This window comes from Magnolia sinica, chromosome 12 (assembly GCF_029962835.1).
Source record: "Magnolia sinica isolate HGM2019 chromosome 12, MsV1, whole genome shotgun sequence".
Classification (NCBI taxonomy): Eukaryota; Viridiplantae; Streptophyta; class Magnoliopsida; order Magnoliales; family Magnoliaceae; genus Magnolia; species Magnolia sinica.
The window spans coordinates 12,043,055-12,060,473 of NC_080584.1; the positions used below are offsets into that span (position 1 = coordinate 12,043,055).

General features: G+C 41.3%; 1 protein-coding gene across 1 annotated transcript in view; it reads right to left on the reverse strand.

Moving 5' to 3' along the window:
* Positions 1-7,235, reverse strand: part of LOC131220929 (probable LRR receptor-like serine/threonine-protein kinase At1g56140) — a 134,848-nt gene extending 127,613 nt beyond the window's left edge. Inside the window, exons 1-3 of the mRNA XM_058215877.1 lie at positions 7,040-7,235; positions 5,034-5,105; positions 2,748-2,819 (exon numbers count right to left, since the gene is read on the reverse strand). Coding sequence (XP_058071860.1) covers positions 2,748-2,819; positions 5,034-5,105; positions 7,040-7,041 — 146 coding nt within the window. The 5' untranslated portion in view covers positions 7,042-7,235. The remainder of the gene's footprint in view (positions 1-2,747; positions 2,820-5,033; positions 5,106-7,039) is intronic.
* Between the last annotated feature and the right edge of the window lie 10,184 nt (positions 7,236-17,419).

Genomic DNA, 17,419 nt, shown 5'->3' on the forward strand with positions numbered 1-17,419 from the left:
GGTGACTTACGACTCAACTCAAAAGCAGATGAGTTGGAATGGTGGTCTAGCCCAGTATTGATTTTATACCATTTTTCACATATACCACATGGGTATATATATAAACACTCTCTTAGTCACTTTCTTACATTTTTCTTTTCTTATCCAACCAACCGCGCCTAAGCTCCTATCTCTCTCTTTCAACGGTAATGTACTTCTATCTAAATCTAATTTTTGATTTTTTATTTTTATATAATTGTTTGAAAATAGAAAAATTACAAATATCAAAATTGAGATTTGAGATTTTGAAGATTTGATTTGAGGGTTGGGTCGGAGCTAGGTTGGGTCAGGAGCAAGTTCGCCTTAACTCGATTTACTAGCTTGTCTCAAGCTTGCCTCAAAAGGTTTGTCAAACAAGACAAGCTCTAATGGTAAACTTGGGGGTGAGCTTGATTCAAAGAGACCACGGATGATTTAAGCCAAGCTTGGACCACCTCAACTCAATCAGTTAATTGTACAACCCTAGCTATAAATAAGGAATATCCATACTCAAAGCAGACCGTCCAAAACATTTGACTCACGTTATTCAACGGCATATCAAGTAAAAAGAGGTCTGCTAAGTGGACCTGCCAAGCTACTCATATATATGATAGGTTCCACTTGCAGCTAAACAAAAATAAATAAATAAATAAAACAAAAAAAAAAAAAAAAGACTAGTTATCCACACTAACAGGAAGCGGATTGCATACTAAGTAACTGAGTACGATAAGCCTACTAAGTAAACCCTACGGGACCACCATGTGATTTATGTATTTCATCCCTTTTGTTCATCCATTTTATCTAAAAAATTTAGGGCTTGAGCCCAAAAACAATGTATATCAAAAGCTTAATTGGATCACTCCACCAGAAACAATGTGAATTGAACGTCCACCGTTGAAAAATTCTTGAGGGCCATAGAAGTTTTGTATCAAACTGATATGTGTGTTTTCCCTTTATCCACGTCTGTGTGATCTTATGAATAAGTTGGATGACAAATAAACATCATTGGAGGCCCTAAGAAAGTTTCAACAATGGAGATCATTACTCTACTATCTCTTCCAGTGTAGTCCACTTGAGCTTTGGATATGCTTCAATTTTAGGCTCCACCCTTGAAATAAGCTGAAAAAATTGATGATAGGGAAATGGATAAACCACATAAATTCATGGTAGGCCCAACGGAGCTTACTTAGTATGATTAATAGTACCAAGTAACTTAGTACACAATCCCATTTCCATTCGACGTACATGTGTGGCCCACTGGATGGCCAAGCTTTGAACATTGCGGGAATCCCTATCCACATTTACAGCAGGATGCGGCAGGAAACCTACTTTGAAGGTGGATAGAATTCAAGTCCACCACCAGTGTATCGTCAATCCCATGCATACACAATGAAAACATATGAGTTATGTTGAGTTCAGGACTCGTAAGTATAGCTTACAAATAGGTAAGATTCCAATTCCCAATGAAATTAGGTATCTTTGTCAACTGGCTACCAGTTGCCAACTTGAAATCCAATTAGATTTTCCACCATAAATATTAATAAATTAAGGGATCAGAAATGATAAACATGCCATATAAGTAACTAAAATTGAACTGTCCGAAATTATGGGGCCCACAGTAAATGAGTCATAACCCCAAAATCAGATGGATCCAACAATCCTAAGCTCTGGATAATGGGCATTAGTGATCTGTTTAATTAAGACAATTATGAAGTTTTTTCCATTTTAATGCCCATTAAGAGCAATCGAGGTTGGGGGCCTATGATTCTTAGTATAATCATAAGTTCTTACAAGATCTTCATGCTCCTCAACTTAGCAAATGTTGAAGGAATCTCGCCACCTAGCCCGCTGCTCCTCATGTTTATGTGAAAAACAGGCATAGATCACCAATCCAATTGTAGATATTTCTTGCGTGATTAAAAGCTAGAGGAATGCTTAAACCATCTCAACAGAAGTTCAGTCTAACATATACATACACCGTGATTTGTGTACCACTTGCTTATAGAAAACCAAATAAAACTAAAGATTGTTATTTATTTATTAATTTTATTATTATTATTATTATTATTATTATTATTATTATTATTATTATTATTATTATTTACAAAAACTAGAGACCACCTTATGGTCCAACCGGCTGGACTTGAAATCTTCTCAAAAAGAAAAAGAAAAAGAAAAAGAAAACCTACTGCATATTAATCATTACAAAATGGGTGGAAAATAAAAAATTACCAACACATCATATGGCAATTTTGAAGAAGAATATATATATTTAAAATAAAATAAAAATAAAAATAAAAAGAACTTATGGCTGTTATTAACTGTTTAAAGGACCAAAACTAACTGTTGTTGGTAACCTTTCAACATATTGTAGCTTTAATATTTTTGAAAATAACTAACTAATTATATTTTGTTATTACCAACGCTAAAAATTGTTTTTGTTCTAGCCCACCTAATAAATCAATGGGAATGATTTTCGTACAAGGCTATCCTCCAGCCAACCTCTTAGTAAGGTTGGATGTTATAAGGACATGATGAGATGGAAATAATTCAGTCCGTAGACAATAGCTTATTGTCTAACTGGTAGGACTAAAACCTTCTCAAAAAGAAAAGAAGGAAATAAAAATTGATGCCTATTAATAATTATGAAGTTGGTTGGAAAATTAAAAACTCCAAACATATCCATGGCACTTCCAAAGAAGATTAAATAAATAAATAACAGAACTTACAAGTGCTCCAGACTTGGCAAAGTCCCTATCTCAGGTGGGAGCGAACCATTGAAGTTATTGTCCCTTATATCCCTGTAAATATGAATAATTAATTATGTTATTTATCAATGGCTAAAAATTGTGGTTATTTATCAAGTTGGAGCAAACCAGAGTAGTTATTTGGCTTATAGCCGTAAAAGTTAATAATTATTTATTTAATCCTAAGAATAATTGGAAACACTGCAATAGCCTTTGTCATTTTTCTATCATCTGAGAAGTGAAGGTGCAGCTGGAAATAGGTTTACTTGTGGTGCAGCGAAACCTTTCCTGTCAACATGCCACTTGTGTAGAAAATCCGTACCATGCCAATGTTAGGTCCCATGATGAAGATCATCTAGCCTGGAAATTTATGCAGGTCTGATCATTAAATTGGCCATGCCTGGATGTTGAGTTAGACCGTCCGTTATCTACTCATTCCAACAGTGCGACCCACCTAGTGAAAGGTTTGGCCTGATTTTCATGCTAGGTGTATCTAGGGTGGAGCCTATAAGTTTGAATGGTTTGGATTCCCCACAGAAATGGCATCTTGGGATGAAAGATGTGGCTTCACGACAAGATGTGCCCCACTGATTAACTTTGAATATGGCACAGGTGCTCAGATCTGAGCTTTCCATAAGGTGGGCTTCACTGATTAGATCTTCTAGCTCAAAGTGGGCCACCGTGTACAAAACAAACTTATAGCTGAAGCATTTTTTTTCCAGCCATCCATTTGTTGCGTAACTACCCCAACGGTGAAAGGGCCTGATTTTTAGACTAGAAGATCTACACAAAGTCATCAGCGGACGAAATGCATGCCACTGTAGGACATGCGATTGCATATAGATGGATAAGATTTGTATTGTTCATTTGACGGCCCATAGAGATCAATCGTGATATCCAAATGGTGCTGATCAGATAATCCTAACCATCCAACTGGAGGCTACAAATTGACGGTTAGAAAGAAACTGATCCGATTTCCATATTCAACGGTTGCACAATTAGATATGATTTCCCCCACGGTGAGTTTTGGTGTATGAGCTATCCAGAAGTGGTCCATGGTTAGAACGGTCTGCAGATGATTTATTTGTAAAAGACACGTTGCATTGGGTGCATCCTAGCCACCAATTGAAGGCATTGGTGGACTTTTATTTATTACTGTTCATTACCATCCTCAAAAGTCCTTGAAATCGATGGCTAAGATTATCCGGACAGGTGCAGTACTCTTTGGTGCGGCAAATTCCCTGACAGGCCCAACAGATCAACCATCGGACTTATCACCGCGTATGAAAGTGAAAATCTTTATAAGATACAACTGGTTGCACCAGATACAAACTATCCGCCTTTAGGAAAGTGGTGGTGACTTATCCACCTACCATGTGGCACTCGTGTGCAGCTATCCAGATGACGCAGGGGAGGACGTGAGGTCGAGCACCGTCTTCCTCAAGAGGATAACTATTCCGAATCCACGGAACTTCTCTGGACTCCTCATAGAGACTTCTCGAATCCACGAGGAAAGAAAGCAGAAAATAGAAATAAATTCTAATAAATTCGAAATTGATTGATGAATGATTAAAATCGAGTTCACAACCCTTTAAATAAGGGTATCAAGCAATGGGAAAGAAATCATAATCAAACTACAACTCAAACTCCTAGAATCCGCGACTTACTATAAATAGTAAACTTACTATTTATAGATGGTCGTGATGTCTCCTAGTGCGCAAGGTTTTCGGCTAAAAATAGTAAGTGTCCTATTTGGCTTCACCAAACCGTTCCCCTAATTATTCTAAGCTCTTTTCACGTTGGGCACAACTCCTAAAGTCCAACGGATGAAGAGTTATAATCAAACTAAAACTTACTATTTATAGTAAAAACGAAATTAAAACAGGGAAATGACCGTCAATCAAGGGGTTTTTCGCAATTCCGGGCGGCGCAACCCCGCGTAGCAGGGTTGGTTGGCTAAAGTAGCTCGTTCTACCCCAAAATCATATATTTTACGTCAGCTAACTCATTCCGGATTGAGAGATACGCCCGATCTAAGGTCCGATGGTCCGGATCACTTCTGTCGTCGACCGGGCCTTTTCTGATCCATCTTGGCCATGAAACTGTCAGCGACCCGCTCTACATCACCAGACCATCCAAATTGTGGGGAAACTTTGAATGGGAGAGCTGATCAAATGGGAGCATATATCTAGAATAGAGCTGATCAGTGGTCCGGATCACCTAACAAAATCAGCATATATTTTGGTGCCAGAGAAATTGGATACTTACAGGTAGCGCAGGTGCTTAAAATTGCCGATAAATGATGGCAGGGAACCCTCTATGTAATTGTTTGACAGATCCCTGCAATACATGGAAAACACATGGTGAAGCATGACACGTGTACAAGACGAAAGCCATTCATCAGGTGGGGGGCCAATTTGTAGATTCCCTACGTAAACTAACAGAGCTTTTTTACATGTGTGGGCCACCCCAGGAGTAGATCCACTGAATTTCTGGGCCAATAATATAGTGGGCCTGATTGGGTGAGCTTAGGCCCAGGAGGCGATGGTTAAGAATTTTAGCCTGGGTTTGCATGTAATAGGCTGGCCTAACCGGAACAGTTCAGAATCCGGACCTAAACCAACCCAAGACCCACCCCTGAACATCCCTGGCTCAACCCTTTTAGGTATTAAGAGCAATGAGCTTAACCCTAACCGGTCCAATTACTAACCAGTCCCAATCTTTTAAACGAATCAGATGAGATAAACGTGTCTCGTCTGAGTTGATTTGGATTCAGTCCGACCCATCCAGTTCCACACCATGACTCACCCCTTAGTGACGTGAGTCAGGCTTACTCATTCCATACTTGAATGAGTGGCGCGAGTCAGGCCTATTCACTCCATTTTTTGAATGAGTCACGGCTCGACTTGAGACCGGATGGCACAGTAGTCCGGTCCAATACTTTACTCCGCGACATTGTGATCACCCATACTCAGGCACCCAGAATGTGTACATGTGGCATGTAATAACTCAAAGAAAACGCCCTAAAACAAAGACCCAGTGAAGATAACGTCTTCTTTAAAGTTGGATTTATTGAATGATCATAACCTTTGATTAATGAATACTTTTCCTTAGAATTCAGACCATTGAATGACTTTCATTTCAGCTCTGCATCAAATATCCACCAAGCGGCCACTCAAGAAGCTTAAAAAGCCTAGGTCAGAATCTGGGCTTGATTGACTAATAGGCTGAGCCCACTATCAGGCCTGCCGGAATAGTTCAGAATCTGGGCCCAGTCAACCCAAGACCCACCCGTGAACAACCCTGGTTCAACCCTTTCAGATATTAAGAGCAATGTGATTAACCCTACCCAGTCCAATAACCAACCAAGGCTCAATCTTTAAATGAATCAGATGAGATAAATGGGTCTCGTTTGATTTGGATTCGGTCCGACCCATCCAGTTCCACACCATGAGTCGCCCCTCACTAGCGCGAGTCAGGCCTATTCACTCAATACTTGGGAGAGTCGCCATTGGACTCGTGGCTGGATGGCACAGTCGTCCCGTCCGATACTTCACTCTACGACATTGTGACCACCCATACTCAGGCACCTAGAATGTGTATACTTGGAATGTATTAACTCAATGAAAATGGCCCAGAAATAAATACCCAGTTGAAGATAATTTCTCCTCCAAAATTGGATTAATTGAATGATCATAACCTTTGATTAATGAATACTTTTCCTTGAAATTCAGACCATTGAATGGCTTTCATTTCAGCACTACATCAGATATCCACCAAGCGGCCACTCAAGAAGCTAAATAAGCCTAATGTTTTAATCTAAAATGTATTTAAACTGGGTCCCAACATTTGAGCGGTTGATCTTAATTACTCATACCCCAGTTTTACAAAAAATCTTAATGCCTGAGTTTAAACTACAGAGTTCTGCCAAAGCATAAAACCGTTTCTCATACTAGTACTCCAGTAATGACAACGGGAAAAGAGATGAGGATCCGTACAGTTTTGTCAGCGACATGAGGTTCGAGAGCTCTTCTGGAATTGCCCCTTGCACTCCCTGATTATACACGTTCCTGAAATCAAGGAGAGCAAGTATAAGTAGGGGCCCAAGGAATACCTGAATTGGTAGTCCCTTACCCTTTATGTACACATGGCATATATCCTCAATGATCCAAGCCATTCATCCGGTGGTTCGCTCTATGGATGAACCATCAAATCGATCAGGAAATCCTAAACAGGCAAAGCCCACCAGATGATCCACTTGAGTGTGTACGTACATTTCGATTATGTGGCAGGTGCCTCCACCGTTGGATTGGCAATCACATTTGATCCCAGGGTTGCTGATTGTTGATGAATTAACGGCAGTCCCACTACATGGGTCTCCACTTATGTTCCATTCACCAGTAACAGAAAAACCCCAATGTTGGAAAATGGCATTAAGAGCTCTAGCTGTCCATGCACACAAAAAAATAATAATAATAATAAATAAATGTTATAATAAGCCCAGGGGCGAAAATTCCAGAAAGGAGTTAGAAACAACCGTATGTTCCGGCCCACCTGTGATGTACATGTGGGATAGAGAAAGTGAATCCGGTGTACCTCCTTGTGGACACTATATATCCCAAGAATCATCTACGACAAGAACTCAGGTGGGATATGCTAAAAGGGGAATGTACAATCACCCCTTAAAACATATCTATTCACCTATTGCAGACCATCTAAATTTAAGAATAGGTTGGTATCCGTATTATCCCTCTATGGCCCGTTTGGCTGAGTGGAATGGAAGGGATTGAATGGTACTAGGGTTGTTGGCATGGATTTTTAGGTAATGATGGTGTTGTCAGCGGATTGTCTTGAGATCCATGCAATTGCTATATCTCTGAATTGCTACATCAAGTCTGTTTGGCACGCCCGGCCAATTTCGGGATTAAACCTTTCCATCCCTTCCAATCCCTCGAACCAAACACGTCCCGGGTAAATTTGGATGGATTAGGGTGAATTGGATGGGGATTATCTTAAGATCCATGGGACTGGGATCAGATCACCGGCTCTGTTTGGCACGCTCAGCCAATTCCGGATTTAACTTCCAATCCCTTCCAATACCATCCAATCCCTTCCAATCCGACCGGCCAAACGGGCTCTATCTTAGTAGGATTCACATGATGACCGGGTTGGATGACATATAAACAACATCCTCCACCCCACATTCCATTTGGCAGGCATCCCCATCATCCCCCACTTTTCCCCTTTGTTGTGGCCCACCTGAGTCATGGATCAGGTTGAATTTTGTGACCAAGCCTACAGTTGGGGGCTGCATATAATGGACTGGTTGGATGGAACTCGCACATAATAGTGGGTCCCACAATCTGGAACTTATGGTAACTAACATTCCACAGCATGATATCATTTCCGGAACACAATTAAATTCTAATCAGGTTCACATGCTCTAATGTTGTGTTTTTTTCCCCATCAATGGCGGGCCTTCATATGTACGGTGTGTATATTTTCCCTGCTGGTACGGTTGCTGATGAGTAAGGGAAGCGGATTGCGTACTGAGTAACTACTGCAAAAACTCTGTGGGTCCATGTCTGTGTGGGAAACGGATTGGCTACTCCCCTGCCACGCTGGTCGGTGCTCTGTGGGCCCCACCATGATGTATGTGTTTCATCCATGCCGTCCATCTATTTTTATAGATTATTTTATCGTATGAGACAAAAAATGAGGTATATCCAAGTCTTAACTGGATCACCTTACAGGAAACAGTGTTGAATGAATACCGACCATTAAAAGCTTTTTGGGGGGCATAAAAGTTTGTATCAAGCTGATCTTTGTTTTTTCTCTTCATCTGGGTATGTATGAACTAATCAACAGACTGGATGTCAAGTAAACATTACAGTGGGCCTTAGGAGGATTTTAATGGTAGATATTCAATCACTATTGCTTTCCTGTAGTGTGGTCCACTTGAGATTTATATACCTCTCATTTTTTAGATTAAGTCCTAAAATGATCTATAAAAATAGATGAACGGAATAGATGAAACACATACTTCATGGTAGAGCCCACAGAGCACCGACCACCAGCCACCTGGCTGGTGGCAGGGGTAGTAGCCAATCCATTTCCGTCTTTGTGATATTATGAACAGGTGAGATGACAAATAAACATTACTGTAGGCCCGAGCAAGTTTTCAACGGTCTTAATCATTATTCCCAGTCTTACCTGTGGTGTGGTATACTTGAACTTTGGATATGCTTCAATTTTAGGGTCAACCCCTAAAATAATATTTTAAAAAAATATATACAAAACAAAACAAAAAACTAATGGACGGCGTGGATAAACCACGTACATGCATGGTGGGCCCAAATGAGTTAAATGAGTTTACTCAGTACCATAGGATCTTACGTGGCTAACGTGGAGTGTGTGTAATGACATGGGTGTGTACTAACAAGCAAACCCAAAAAAAAAAAAAAAAAAAAAAACCCTCAGTCCTGATGTAGAGCGGGTCGCGGACAGTTTCATGGCCAAGATGGATCAGAAAAGGCCCGGTCGACGACAGAAGTGATCCGGACCATCGGACCTTAAATCAGGCGTATCTCGCAATCCGGAATGAGTTAGCTGACGTAAAATATATGATTTTGGGGTAGAACGAGCTACTTTAGCCAACCAATCCCGCTATGCGGGGTTATGCAGCCCGGAATTGCGAAAAACCCCTGGATCAACGGTCGTTTCCCTGTTTTAATTTCGTTTTTACTATAAATAGTAAGTTTTAGTTTGATTATAACTCTTCATCCGTCGGGCTTTAGGAGTTGCGCCCAACATGGAAAGAGCTTAGAATAATTAGGAGAACGGTTTGGTGAAGCCAAATAGGACACTTACTATTTTTGGCCGAAAACCTTGCGTACTAGTAGACATCACGACCGTCTATAAATAGTAAGTTTACTATTTATAGTAAGTCGCGGATTCTAGGAGTTTGAGTTGTAGTTTGATTCTAATTTCTTTCCCATTGCTTGGTACCCTTATTTAAAGGGTTGTGAACTCGTTTTTATTCAATCATCAATCAATTTCGATTTTATTAGAATTTATTTCTATTTTCTGCTCTCTTTCCTCGTGGATTCGAGAAGTCTCTGTGAGGAGTCCAGAGAAGTTCCGTGGATTCTTATCCTCTTGAGGAAGACGGTGCTCGACCTCCCGTCCTTCCCTGCGTCATTTTGAAAATAACTTTTTTGACATATGAAAATATTCTTTTTCCTTTCCTTTTGAGCTTGGGGTCTTCACTTTATTACTTTAACATATATAACTCTTAATTTCTAAGATTTAAATTTAACCCTATGATTCCATCGACCGCATAGCGGATCTCTTGGCGGAAAACCTAAGGCAACTCAGTGTTCTGGTGTCAATCCTCCACCCCCAATTAATCGCCCTGATCGCAGGATAGTATAGACGGTGCATCCAAGGGTCATTCTGAGGAAGGGGGCTCCGGTGAGGAGGAAATCGATGACATACTCTTCCAACATCCCAAGACATGGCGGTGATCGAGTAGATCGAGATCGAGAATTCAAGATGAGGGTTGATATTCCTAGCTTCAATGGCCAATTACACATTGAGGATTTTCTCGATTGGCTTTCTTGACTATATGGACATCCCTGAAGCAAAGAAGGTCAAGCTTGTGGCCTACAAGTTAAAAGGAGGAGCTTCAGCTTGGTGGGAACAACTGCAATTCGCGCGAACCAAACAGATGAAAGCACCAATCCGCACCTGGCAGCGGATGAAGCAGCTACTAGGTGCTCGATTCCTCCATAGCGATTACGATCAGGTATTATTCCAACAATACCAAAATTGTCGACAGGGTAGTCGGTCGGTGAGAGAATACGCAGAAGAATTTTACCGCCTGGCGGCGCGTAACGATTTGGTCAAGACTGAATCGCAGCAAGTCACCCGATTCAACAATGGATTGCGTATGGCTATCCAGGATCGGGTCGAGATGCAGTTCGTCTGGACGATGAATGATGCGATCAAGTTGGCTACTCGGGTAGAATCGCAACTTGAACTACCTAACACACAGACCTATCCTACTGCAAGGATCCCTGTGGCAGGTCTGCCTCAGGGAACTACACAGCCTAAGGGGAAGGAGCCCGTATGAGCACGCACTTAACCTCCTACGTTTGAGAACCGAGATCAGGGAAGCGGGTAAGCTAGACCCCAAAGGGGCGTATCGACTGCTACTGGTCCAAGTAGAATCCCGAACCCCTATGCTCGGGGTGGCCAACCAGGCCACCTATCAAATACTTGTCCCCGGCGAAAGTGGCAAACCTCGCCATCGATGATGGTAATGCCGATAACGCTTATGAAGATCCGGATATTGAAGAACAGGAGCATACACCGAGGACGAGGCGGATGATTCAGGTTGGGTTAGATCACGGCGAGTCGCTTGTCGTGAGGCGACTATTATATACACCAAGAAAAGAAGTGATCACGGCATAACATCTTCCGCACTAGGTGTACGGTGAATCGAAAGGTTTGTGGCGTGATCATTGATAGTGGGAGTAGCGAGAACATCGTTTCCAAGGTCATGGTGGAAAAATTACAATTGAAAACGGAGCGTCATCCCTCTCCATATACAATCGGTTGGATCAAAAGGTAATTGAACGGTGCACCATATCCTTTTCAATTGGTAAACATTATAAGGATGAAGTAGTATGCGATGTGGTCGACATGGAAGCATGTCACATACTACTCGGTCGGCCCTGGCAATCTGACCGTGATGCCACTCATAAAGGGCGAGATAATATATATATCTTCGTCAAGGACGGCCGAAAGACCATATTGGCTCCTATGGATCCAGAGGGACCACTTGAAACTTCTAAAGTGGAGGGCCGTTTTCTCTTAACCATACGGGACTTCGTGGAAGAATCAAAGGAAACAGGACAAACTTACGCATTAATTGTAAAAGGGGAAGAACTCGAGCCTACCAACATCCCTGAAATACTAAGGCCCCTGCTACATGAATTCAAAGAAATCTGGCCATGACCTTTCCGATGGGTTACCCCCCATGCGGGATATCCAACACCATATCGACTTTGTCCCTGGTCCAGTTTACCGAATCGTCCCCATTATCGAATGAGTCAGAATGAGTGCGAGATTCTGCAGGACAAGTAGAGGAGTTGATCCGTAAGGGTCTTATTCGGAGAGCATGAGTCCATGTGCTGTACCAGCTCTATTAACTCCAAAGAAAGATGGGAGTTGGCGCATGTGTGTCGATAGCCGAGCCATCAACAAAATCACCATAAAATACAGGTTTCCTATACCACGGTTAGACGATATGCTGGACATGCTAGAAGGTGCAAAAATATTCTCTAAATTGGACTTAAGGAGCGGCTACCATCAGATTCGAATACGGTCGGGTGATGAGTGGAAAACAGCCTTTAAGACCAAGGAAGGATTATATGAATGGATGGTCATGCCCTTCGGTCTTTCGAATGCGCCTAGCACATTTATGAGATTGATGAACCAAGTTCTGAAACCTTTCATTGGGTGGTTCGTTGTGGTTTACTTCAATGATATTTTGATATACAGTCAAGACGAAACCACCCATATGGAACACCTCAAGAAGGTCCTTCAAGTGCTCACTAAAAATAAACTGTACCTCAATTTAAAAAGTGCAGCTTCATGACTGATAGTCTATTGTTCCTGGGTTTTGTCGTCACATCCACGGGCATTCGGGTGGATGAGGAAAAGGTGAAGGCAATCAGGGAATGGCCGGTTCCTACAAATATTCACGAAGTGCGAAGTTTTCATGGACTAGCGACATTCTATCGTCGGTTCGTGAAAAATTTCATCACCATTGTGTCACCAATCACAAATTGTATGAAGAAAGGGCAGTTTCAGTGGATTGACGAAGCCAACAGGAGCTTTGCCGAAATCAAGCGCAGATTATCCACGACCCCGGTTCTTGTACTTCCCAACTTCGACAAACTTTTTGAAGTCGAATGTGATGCCTCATATGTTGGAATTGGGGGAGTTTTGTCTCAAGAAGGTAGGCCGGTAGCCTTCTACAGCGAGAAACTTAGCGATGCACGTAAGAAGTGGTCTACATATGAGATCGAGTTATACGCGGTGGTCTAGGCACTGCGGCACTGGCGACATTATTTGATTCAAAGGGAATTCATACTTTACACGGACCATCAAGCTCTCAAATTCATTAATAGTCAAGCTAACATTAACCGTGTGCATGCTAGATGGATCTCATTTTTGCAGGAATTCACGTTCGTACTAAAACATAAGTCAGGGCAACAGAACAAAGTAGTTGATGCACTGAGTCGCCGTGCAACTTTGTTAGTCACTATGAGTAATGAGGTTGTCGGGTTCGAGTGCCTCAAAGACAAATATGCTAATGACGACGACTTCAAGGATGCATGAGTTAGATGGTAAGAAGGTCACCCCAGCAACTTACATATGCAAGACGGGTTCCTTTTCAAGGGAAATCGATTGTGCATCCCAAACAATTCGCTAAGGGAACAGATAATCCAGGAGCTACATGGAAGTGGCCTCAGTGGACACCTTGGGTAAGAAAAGACGCGAGCTCTTGTGGAAGAACGATATTAATGGCTGCAATTAGTACGTGATGTGGGAAAGGTAGTCTAACGTTGTTATATTTGTCAGACCTCTAAGGGGCAATCTCATAATACGGGCCTTTACACTCCGTTACCCGTGCCTGACGGCCCTTGGGAGGATTTATCTATGGACTTCGTGCTTGGTCTCCCACGAACATAACGGGGCATAGATTCAGTGTTCGTGGTAGTAGATCGTTTCTCCAAGATGGCGCACTTTATTCCATGCAAGAAGACTCTCGATGCAACACACATGGCGAATCTATTCTTCAGAGAAATTGTGCGGCTACACGAGGTTCCCATGACTATTATTTCTTACCATGACACGAAGTTCATTAGTCACTTTTGAGGGACTTTGTAGACTCGATTCAATACACGACTTGATTCAATGCGCCTACCACCCTGGATGACGGTCAAAGCGAGGGTTGTAGATCGCACGTTGGGAAACCTCCTTCGATGTATTTCAGAAGAAAAACTAAGCAGTGTATTTGGCATTGTCTCAGGCGGAGTTTGCATTCAACAACATGGTGAACCGCTCGGCAGGGAGATCCCGTTTCAGGTTATTTATGGACGAGTCCTCGCCACACACTAGACTTGGTCCCTCTACCCAAGCTCCCGAGGCATGAGCATTGCGGCGGAACATATGGTGACAAGATCATGGGCATTCATGCGGAAGTACAAACCAAGCTACATGCCTCGAGCGAAAAGTACAAGAAGCAAGCCGACAAGCATCGGCGACAAAAAGTGTTCGAGGTGGGTGATCAAGTAATGGTCCATCTGCGCAAAGAACGACCGGAGCGTACAACAAGTTGAAGAATAAAAAGATTGGACGGTACCAATCATCCGAAAGATCAATGACAATGCTTATGTTGTTGATCTTCCATGAAGATACATTATAATCTCACGGACTTTCAACGTCGCGGACTACCGAGTATCATGAACCAGTACGGATGAGAACTCGAGGGCGAGTTCTTTTGAAGTGGAGGGGACTGATGTAGAGCGGGTCGCGGGCGGTTTCATGGCCAAGATGGATCGAGGAAGGCCTATTTGGAAGCAGAAGTGATCCGGACCATCGGACCTTAAATCAGGCGTATCTCGCAATCCGGAATGAGTTAGCTGACGTAAAATATATGATTTTGGGGTAGAACGAGCTACTTTAGCCAACCAACCCTGCTACGCGGGGTTGCGCCGCCCGGAATTGCGAAAAACCCCTTGATTGACGGTCATTTCCCTGTTTTAATTTCGTTTTTACTATAAATAGTAAGTTTTAGTTTGATTATAACTCTTCATCCGTCGGGCTTTAGGAGTTGCGCCCAACATGGAAAGAGCTTAGAATAATTAGGAGAACGGTTTGGTGAAGCCAAATAGGACACTTACTATTTTTGGCCGAAAACCTTGCGTACTAGTAGACATCACGACCGTCTATAAATAGTAAGTTTACTATTTATAGTAAGTCGCGGATTCTAGGAGTTTGAGTTGTAGTTTGATTCTAATTTCTTTCCCATTGCTTGGTACCCTTATTTAAAGGGTTGTGAACTCGTTTTTATTCAATCATCAATCAATTTCGATTTTATTAGAATTTATTTCTATTTTCTGCTCTCTTTCCTCGTGGATTCGAGAAGTCTCTGTGAGGAGTCCAGAGAAGTTCCGTGGATTCGGAATAGTTATCCTCTTGAGGAAGACGGTGCTCGACCTCACGTTCTCCCCTGCGTCAAGTCCTCAGTGCGATTTCATGAGAAAGACCCCATGGTACCTCCTGCTCAACAGCACGTGCATGATTCTATAAATGCTGAGCCATGGTTGGATGATCAAGACCGTCCATCAAGTATCATGAACAGTGGATGGGAGATGTCCTAAAAATCTCTAAATTTGCAAGATCCAAACCCTTCTATTGATTGTCTTCAAATGTACGAGTTAAGTAGACCCTCATATTCAAGCCAAAATATTTGGAAGTTAAAAAAGCAAACAAAATAAATAATTCAAACCCTCCCCATTAACAAGTGAAATGTACTCATACAACGTTTAACATACATCGTTTTTAACAAGGTATGGGAAATCTTAGCTGTGAAAATGGTGGGTCATGCAAAGTAACTGAAGCAAAATCCACTCATCAGGCAGGTCACACTTGTTCATTGGGTCAGACTACTTGCTTTCCACTGATTCTGATGGTGTAGCCTGCATGATGAATGGGCTATCCTTCTTTTAGCCTCTAAAGATTTCACAATGTCTCCCACCATTTGCACAGCTCAGATGTGGCAAACAAGTGACACGTAAGCAGAAAATGAAGCATTGTATTATAAAGTTTGCATCCAATGGTTGTATGCGAAATGTCTCAAGAAACAAAACGCAATGGCTGCTCTCTTAAATGGAAACCTTCTTCGGCCTCTCATTGGGGCAAAGATGGCCCCAACTTATAAAAAATATGGGACATGAATTTCTGTTGTAGGAAGCGGGTGCACCAAAATGCTCCATGGGGTCTACTTGGTTGCGTGCGTGGCATCCACTCCATCCATCATTTGTACAGCTCATGTTTGGAAGTCAGCCGAAATAAGACCGATCCAAAACTCAAGTAGGCCACACCAAAAGAACAGGTGGGGATGAAGATGCCTGCCACTGAAACCTTTCAGGGCTGCCATAAGTCTTGTATCAGGCTGATTTTTAGTATCACATGATGGATCTAATTGAATATAAACATCAAGCTGAGCCCCGGGAGGTTTCAATGATCCCTTGCTTGAGTTTTGGGTTGGCTTGGCTTTTTAGGCTCATGTCCTAACACGGATAGAAAATCGAGTTAGATGGTTTGGCAGCGTTCAATAGAGACAAGTGTTGTAACGGTTGGGTACAGCTTTATGGCTTAGTGGTAGATAAAGTGTGTTTCAATACTGTGATAATGTGATTGAGTGCATGTGGTGTGGGTGTGTGTAAGTGCCCCGGGTGTGGGTATATGTAAAAAAATAATAAAAATAAATAAAAATAAAATAAAATAAAATAAAGTACTGCAAAAGTTAAGAGTGAGTTAATTTAGGTTGAAGTTTCTAAAAGAACAAAGGAAAGCCAGCCCAAAAAAACATGAGTTCAAACGCTAAGAAAGGACTTAATGATCTATGATTTAACTGAATATACAATCCTTGAAAGAGTGAAATGCTGGAACTCCCTTGAAACAGTTTGAATTGTGTAGATTTTCTTGAAAGATGAGTTGCTCCCCATCATGATCCTACTTTTGAAAGCAACCCGTTTGCGTTTCCCAGAAAAACAAAAGCGCTGAATCTTCGACCACAAAGGTGTTGGGAGAGCTAACCTAGTCATGACTATCATATCTATCATTTTAATTTTTTTTTAAATAAATAATTTCTATGAAAATATAAACATCATTAAACTAATTTTGTAATTACTGATTAATGTTTATACTAAATTTGACCACAGTAGTTGTGTCTGGTTCATCAGTAAAGGAAATTAGCGATTGCATGTTTCTTAGCACCTGCATTTTCTAAAACATACTTCTTTAATTTAAAGCAGCCCATATTTCTTTAACAGAGTCATAAGAAGCATACACATCATATAATTCGTTAGAACAAGAGTTTAAAATATAATTTTTATAATTATTTTTATCTACTATTTCAGTTTGATTTGCTAGATTTATAGTAAATGATTCAAACAATATGTATGAAACTTAAAGAGTGGTCAATGCAAACATAAGCTTCTGTTTTTACCGTTTAAAGTGTTGTTTAACGAATAGTTTGATTTTGACTAATTTAGTGGAAGCGTGCTTGTTATAGTAGCCCATCATATTTAATTCAAAAAATTAGTTTCAAAATTGTTGAAATATTTGATTGAATCAAATAGACTGTTAAAGTGAAACCAAGGAAATTAAAGTATGATAGATGACTTATAGAGTTGAGTCGAAGCATGACATAAGTCATTAGAAACTGAAATCAAATATGCTCATAGCGTCTCAAATATATAGCGTGTTTCCCGAACATTAGGATTTCCAAAGATCTGATAACTATAGCCGGTCCGGAAGTAGTGTGAGCTCAAACCTGACAATACACATGC